The sequence below is a fragment of the Eumetopias jubatus genome, unplaced genomic scaffold (assembly GCF_037043125.1).
Source record: "Eumetopias jubatus isolate StellerSeaLion01/CBP00866 unplaced genomic scaffold, mEumJub1_p1.0 scaffold_12, whole genome shotgun sequence".
NCBI lineage: Eukaryota > Metazoa > Chordata > Mammalia > Carnivora > Otariidae > Eumetopias > Eumetopias jubatus.
This window is the reverse complement of record NW_028274818.1, coordinates 59,195,453-59,203,215: the sequence shown is the minus strand read 5'-3', so window position 1 is coordinate 59,203,215 and position 7,763 is coordinate 59,195,453. Positions and strand designations below refer to the sequence as shown.

Sequence of the window (7,763 nt, the reverse complement as noted above, 5' to 3'; positions counted from 1 at the left end):
AGTAGGGACTGGGCCTTGCCCCTGCAGATGCTCAGGGCCCTGAGCCAGAACCTGCAGGGATGGGGCAAGGCTGGTGAATGCTTCACAGTCCCCCTCCAGATGACACGATGCCTGATGATACACACTGCTATAGAGAGGCTGTTCCCTTGTCCTGATTCCATGTTCAATAAGCAACTGAGGGCACGGAGCTCACGGGGTGAGAATGCCTGGGGTAGGTAGACAGTCTGGTCTGCTTAATAGCTACAAATCACAAAGTGACATTCTGTGTTTATTCAGCTTGCTCAAACTCACTGTGCCTCAGCTTCCTTGACTGTAAAATGGGAATAATAATAGCACCTAACTCTCAGCATTACTGTGAGGATTATGAGAGTTATATGGAAAGTGTTTGGAATGGTGGCTGGTCCAGAACAAGTGCTATCTGAGTGTTCACTATTAGTATTGTACATCAGGCTCTGTGAGGTTGGTTATTGTCACTCTGCCTTTGGAAGCCAGTGCTGCACAAAAGCAACTTAAGACCACGCCCCTGAAGAGTGGCTGATTTACCAAGTTCATACAACTTTGAAGGGACCTCTCCGGGCAGCCAGAGTCCTTCCTTAGGTGATAATATGCATGCCTCATCTTGCCATGTGCCTTAATATTTGAAACTGTCAGTAAGGATTGTATGAAAAACTGTTTCAAACGCCTAACAAGTGTCTAGCACACAGTCTGTCCTCAAACAATGGTGCCTTTGTCTCTCTTCTCAAGTGCCGTAAGTCTTTGAACTGTCAGCTGCAAACCATGCATTGGGAAGGGAATGCCCGGCAGCCTACGAACACTGGGATAGCTAACTTTGACTCTAAGAGAACCTGCAACTGTCTCGTTCCCACTGTTTCTGGGCTGAAATAAGTTCAGCAGGAGACTGTAGCCTTAGCAGCTGATAACGTGATTTGAGACTCACGTAAGAGAACCCCAGTTAGACTTTAGCTTCTCCCGAGTAATGGTGTCTTGGTGACCATTATATACCCTGCAGCCAGCACGATACTTGGCACATAGCAGGTGTTCACAAACGATTTGTCATTAAATTAAGGCAGTAGGCCCTGATTTAAGGTTATTGAATTAACGCAATGGGTCCTGATTTCTCTCATTTTTTTACACGAGCCTGGAGCTAAGACATGTGAACCTTAGAGCCTTTCCAGGACAGAGAGACGAGCCAGCCCCAACCGGGGAAGGTGGCCACCTCCCCTGCCACAGCTTTGTCAAGAACGTGCTTGTAGAGCCTTGCACGGCAAGGTATGTAGAGGCCCAAGAGATGCCCTTGGGCAAGAAATGTTGGCACCAAACATTATTTATTCAGCAGACATGTATCCAGTGCCAACATGGGCCAGGCCGTGAACGAGATTCAGTTCCTGCCCTCACAAATCTTAGAGGCCGAGGCAGAAAACAGCCCATGGGGGGGGACAGTACCATGTGATGGATGGGGGGACAGGAGGGGGCACAAGGTGCCATGGGAAGGAACATGGGTGAGAGGACTTTGAATGGGTGGCAGGAGTGATAATGTCACAGGTGAGAACCAACTGTGCATCACACAGGTTTGGGGAGGGAGAGCCACCTGTTCTGTTGACAGCTGGATTGCCTCCTCGTCTCGCAGGAGGGCCCCATTTTGGGTATAACCGGTATGAGCATCTCCACCCCCTTCCCTGAAGCCTGTGGACCGACTGCCAGACCCACTGTGGTCTGTCCGGCACTTCGCCTGGAATATTCCTCTGCTACCAGGGCGGGTTCTGTCTTGTCCCCAGCAACCACTAGAGACATGGCTTGACCCTACTGCAGCCACAGGCAATGCGACCCACAGATCCGACCTTCTGCTCCCGTCACCCTGCCTCACCCCTCCTAGGACGCAGAGAGGTGTGCAGTAAGTAGACACAAACCCACGAGATGCGAGCTTTCCCTCAGTGTGAACAAACCCACATTAAAAAAAAAGTAAGAATTTCCACTAACAAATTTATCATTACTGATCACGTTTTGAATGAAGTGAAGAATGTAACAAAATATATATGTGTGTGTGTGTGTGTGTATTTTTTTTTAATCACAAATGGATGATAGATTTCTAGAACTGGTTTGCTGACCATCCAGAAAAGACAATAATGTAACTGCACTTCGGTGAGACTAGCCACCAGGCCATGAGCCCGAAGCTGGGACAGTGTTTGTGATCTGACAGTGGGCGACATTCCAGGCCAGTGGGGGAGCAGGGCCAGGGTTAGGTGTCAGGAAGCAGGGGGGGTCATGCCAGGTATTCTCGAGAAGGGTCATCATGAAGTGAGCATGTGGGACCAGCTGAAACAAGCTCCTGCTTGTGCACACGTGTGTGTTCACTTACATCAGCACACACTTCCTTCACTAAACTAGCCAAGGGGCTTGGGGGAGAGGAGTTGTGAGTCTACAAACATCTCAGAGAGACTCAACCTATCAAGATAGGTACCCAGATTCAGCTGGAGGGGGCACCTGCTGGGAGGGCTCCTAGGATGTGGCAGCGGTGGGGCGGCGGCGGGGGTGGGGAGTGAAGGCCGGGCTCTGGCCCAAGGAGCTCAGACATTAGCCTAGGGATACGCTAATGCTCAGACAACTGCCGTGTTGTGACGAGGGTGAGACAAGGTGACAAGATTGTTCCCATGTGTCGGGGAGATCAGGGTCCAGTTACAGGAATCACTGGGATTTTGAGGCAGCCCTCTTGGGACAGGTGGCGTTGGAAACAGCATCCCAGCCAAGGAGAGAAAGTGAGGGGCCCCTGAGGAAGTGTGCAGGGTTGCTGAAGGCAGCCCTTGCGGAGAGTTTCTGGACTATACAAGAAAGTGGCAGGCGATGAGCTGGAAAGGGAGCTTGAGGCCAAAGTGGGTCCTGAAGCAGGAGTTTTCATTTAGGTTGGATAAATAACAGGGAGCCCTTCCAAGACTCATTTATTCAACAAATATGTACTGACTTCAACCCCTCCCCCAGAAGCTCCCCCAGGTGTTGTGCGAGCAGGGAGCACACATTTCGGATGGCTCACAACCAGGGGCACCCAGGCTCCGCCCTGGGCCTCGGGGAGCCCCGCGCCAGCTACACAGGAAGATGAGGCTGCGGCCGGCTCCAGGCTGGGGGCCGGGCTGTGAGCTAGGCATGGCAGTAGGAAGGGGCCACTTTGTGGGTGAGGGCACTTGGCAGGGTCAGTCACCAGTGAGGTCCCCTTAGCCAAGTCCTCTAGCAGATGACACAGGGAAGAAGCATCCCATCAATGACTGGAATGAAGGGCCAGAAAAATGGGGCAAGGAGAGGGGAGTCGGGCGGCAGAGGAATGAGCACCCATCTCCCCCCCACCTCAGCCTGCAGCATGCTCTGGTCACTGGTCAGCGTGGCGGGGGGACTCCCGCCCAGTGCTCTTCTGGTCTTCTTGCCCGTAGTCATCCTCCTCGTCCTGCTCTGTCTGAAGCTCTTTCACCTGCTTTGGAGCCTTCTGGTAGGCCGCCCGATTCCTGAGAGCAGTGAGGACAGAGGGGAAGGGTTTGCCCTCACTCAGGCTGGGAGAGCTGGGCCCAGTGCTTCTTACGGGAAGATCAGCCATCGGACCTGCCGCCCCTCCCCGCCCAGATGCAAAGGGACCCCGGGCTGGGGGGCTGGCTCGGAGTGGACAGGCAGGTGGCACAGACTTGCTCTGCTCATGAGCTCAGAGCGTTATAGGAACGGGCCAGCTCCGCCAGACCAGGAGGAACCAGCCCCTGGAGGGGGGCCCACCCGTGCTTGCCCCCGGACAGGCCACCGGAAGCCTGGGGAACTACGGGCCTTGCAGTCAGGCATCAGGACAGCAAGGCCACTTGGGGGCAGCTGTCCCCGGTGGTGGTGTGAGTGGCAAAGGCCATGAGGCGCTGTGACACGTCCTCACCCTCTGCTCAGACCCTTGCCAACAGGCTGCCCGCAAACACTCACGGCGCCGTGTCCTCAGCTCCGTCCTTCTGCCGGCGGCAGCAGCAACAGAAGAAGACAATGCCAAGGATGATGATGGCCGCAGTCAGGCCGCCGGCAATGCCCGCGTACAAGGCCACGTTCATGGAGGCTGCAAGAGACAGAGCAGGGCAGCGGCACCTCCCGAGTTCTGACCTGAGCCCAGGCATCTGGGGCTGGTGAGCCAGGGTGAGGGAAGCCTCTGGGCAGGCCCAGCCTCCCTCCCAGCCCAGGGAGGACTGTCGGCTTCTAGTAACACGCCACAAAGGGCATGGCCTTGCAGAAAGGTGACCAGGTAGGTCTAGAGACCACTCTTCAGGATGGAGGCGGATGCGAAGATGCACAGGCCAGTAGATCTGCGCCCACTCCCTGGGCAACCCAGGTTCCTGCCAAGTCCTCAGCTGTCAGCCATGCCAACTCCTACTCTAGCTCATCCTTGAGCTGCTTGGAGGTGACCCACCCCCAAAAATAAGGTCCAGGCTCCATGGCAGCTGACTCTGGACACTTCCCTCAGGCCCACTGAGTGGCCCTAAGGGCAGGCAGGGCTGAGCAGGTCTCCAGAAGTCAGTCTGAGGCTCTACTTCCAAAGAACCAAGGGAACTGGACTGACCTCTAGGCCGGGAGCATCTGGTTGAGGTCACCCCAGCTACCCTGCCAAAGAGGCTCCCGAATTCACCTCCACAACGTCTCTCTCAGCTGCCTCTCTGGACCCCAAGCCAGTGATCTTTCAGCCTTGGTCCACTCCCCTCCCCCCCTCACCCCCCAACCCACTCTTACGAGGTCTGACAGCCACAGTGATGTTACAGGACTCGGTCCCCACCTCATTGCTGGAGGTGCAGATGTAATAACCCGATATATCTGTGGAGATGTTCTTCAGAGACAAGGTCTGGCCTGTGGCTGGGAAGGAAGAACAGTGAGGGTGAGGGGCCCAGGCACCACAGGTCAGTGGAAACACCTAGGCGTCTGGAAGCCTGAATTCCTAGGCAGACACGAGCACTGCGGCTGAACTTGTCCGAGCCTCCTCTGAAACAGGGAGAGAGACAGAGTATCCACCTCTAGGCCTCCCAAGACAGCTGCAGGCAGGATGCCCAGTTCTGAAGTACTTGGAATTCAGCCAGGCCCCCTGGTTCTGCCCCTGATTAATTCTGTGACGTTGGCCCGGGAACTTAGCTTCACTGAACCTTAGCTTCTCTATTTATAAATAACAAGAGTCCGTGGGAGGCACGCTAATAGCATAAAGTGAGGTACTGATCAAGGCAAGCCCACATCAGAGCACCTGATGTGTAGTAAGTGCTCGGGAAACATAAAATACATATGTATTACATGAAAATGCTTTCTAATTAGAAGATATGGTTATAACCACTTTTATGATCTTCTGAAACTGAGTCCTTGAGCTTGGACTCATGGAAGAAGTCCTTGAGAAATCAAGAATGGTCCAATAGTCCTCATGAGAAACCTTCCTGCTAAATCTGTGATCCTATGAATCTCTTCACCTTGAAAGGGAGAGCTTTATGCTTAGACATCTTTATATGCCCTGTCCTCAAAGATGCTTTGTCATAACTGCTATCTTGAGTGGAGAGTTAGAGACCTTTTCCTCTAATCTGCGGCAGAGTTAGCCTCGTAAGATCCTGCTGCCACCAGGTGGTTGCATTTCATCCAGAGGAGATGTCTGACCTGGCAAGTGGCACCCAGTCACTGTACGGCTCCTAATCTCCAACAAGTCCAGGCTTTCTCTGACTGACTTATTTAGCTTAGTATTATACCTTCCAGCTCCATGTTGTTGCAAATGGCAAGATTTCATTCTTTTTTTATGGCTGAATAATATTATATTGCATACACATAACACTTCTTCATCCATTCATCAGTGGATAGACACTTGGGCGGCTTCCATAACTTGACTATTGTAAATAATGCTGCTATAAACATAGGGGTGCATGTATCCCTTTGAATTTGTGTTTTTGTATTCTTTGAGTAAATACCCAGTAGTAGGATTACTGGATCATAGTGTAGTTCTATTTTTCACTTTTTGAGGAAACTCCATACTGTTGTCCATATATGTGGAATTTAAGAAATAAAACAAATGAGCAAAGGGAAAAAAAGAGAGATAAATCAAGAAAAAGATGCTTAACTCTAGAGAACAAACTGATGGTTACCGTGGGGGAGGCTTAAACAGGTGATGGGGATTAGGGAGTACACTTGTGATGAGCACCAGGTGATGTGTGAAAGTGTTGAATCCCTATATTGTACACCTGAAATTAATATTATACTGTGTGTTAACTAACTGCAATTAAAATAAAAACGTAAAAAAAAAATAACAAGTCCAAGCTTCTTAATGCCATCACAGTGTTACAGATCTGGTCCTGCACTCACCTCAGCTTTATCTCTTGCCAGTTCCCCTGCTGTGCGGCGCCCCCCTTGTTCCACCTCCAATCTCTTGCCAGATTGTATCTGGTGCGGATTTCCCTTATCTGGATGTGCTACTCTGTATACTTCCTCAAATGTGATCTCTTGTGATTTTGTCAGCCATCTTGTATGGGAAGTGGGACAAATATTCAATCTCCAATGTCACAGAGGTAACTGGAGTCTTTGAGAAGTTAAGGTACTCGCCGAATGCCACAAAATTAAGAAATGATAAAGCGTAACAAAAATCCCGTTTTAGGTCTAGAACTCTCTGGAGCAGTTGACAATTTTCTTTAAAAAATATGTATTACACAAACAATGCAGGTTCATTATAAGAATTTGTACATGATATGAAGCTATTATTTAAATCAATCCAGTCCAGAAAACCTTTAGAGGCTTGATCACCATAACCCTAAAGAAGGTGAAGACAGTCTCTGTCCTGGCCTGAGGGTTGGCAGACAAGAAACCAGGATGATCACAGGATGATTAGAGTTAGAAATGGAAATGCTATTTGAGTTTATAGCAAGGGAGTTTAATCTCATCTGAAGGGTCAGGGAAAGCCGCTATAAAGAACAGAGAATAAAATAAAATCATCCATAATTTCACCAGCTAGAAATAACAGCTGATGATTTGGGTTATTTTCTTCCAATCTTTTTCTATGTACTTTCTTCAGATTCTTCCCTTGAAACCCCCAGCTGTATCTTCTGGATGCTCATTCTCTATATGCTTCTACCCTAGAATTTCATGCCTCCGAATGTTTTCTGGAATATTGCTTACATGTGACATTAACATACAGTACTAAAAAAGCAGTCCATGACCAAAGCAAATTTCGACATCATTGAGAGAGGGTTAAATACATTTTTTAACAACAGAACTCTTAGAGCTTCTAATTTGCTAATGAGCACTGGGTGTCCCTAAATGGAGGTTATAGTAATAATGGTCTTCTTTCCTTTTAAAATTTTTAAAAATTAAAGTGAGTTAACATACAGTGTATTATTAGTCTCAGGGGTAGAATTTAGTGATTCATCAGTTGCATATAACACCCTCTGCTCATTACCTCCTGTGGCCTCCCCAGTGCCCATCACCCAGTTACCCCATTCCCCCCCCACCTCTCCTCGGTTTGCTTCCTAGAGTTCAGCATCTCTTATGATTTGCCTTCCTCTCTGTTTTTCTCTTATTTTCCCTTCCCTTTGCCTATGTTCATCTGTTTTGCTTCTTAAATTCCACATATGAGTGAAATCATATGATAATTGTCTCTCTCTTGACTTATTTTGCTTAACATAATACTCTCCAGTTCCATCCACATCATTGCAAGTGGCAAGATTTCTTTTTTTTTTTTTTGATGGCTGAGTAATATTCCCTTGTATGTATATACACCACATCTTCTTTATCCATTCATCTGTCAGTGG

The 7,763-nt window shown here is 49.5% G+C and overlaps 1 protein-coding gene across 1 annotated transcript in view; it reads right to left on the bottom strand.

Moving 5' to 3' along the window:
• Nucleotides 1-2,922: 2,922 nt before the first annotated feature.
• The window catches only part of GPA33 (glycoprotein A33), a 44,937-nt gene continuing 40,096 nt past the window's right edge, over nucleotides 2,923-7,763 (bottom strand). Inside the window, exons 5-7 of the mRNA XM_028111924.1 lie at nucleotides 4,732-4,851; nucleotides 3,940-4,066; nucleotides 2,923-3,488 (exon numbers count right to left, since the gene is read on the bottom strand). Of these exons, the coding sequence (XP_027967725.1) occupies nucleotides 3,356-3,488; nucleotides 3,940-4,066; nucleotides 4,732-4,851 (380 nt within the window). The 3' untranslated portion in view covers nucleotides 2,923-3,355. The remainder of the gene's footprint in view (nucleotides 3,489-3,939; nucleotides 4,067-4,731; nucleotides 4,852-7,763) is intronic.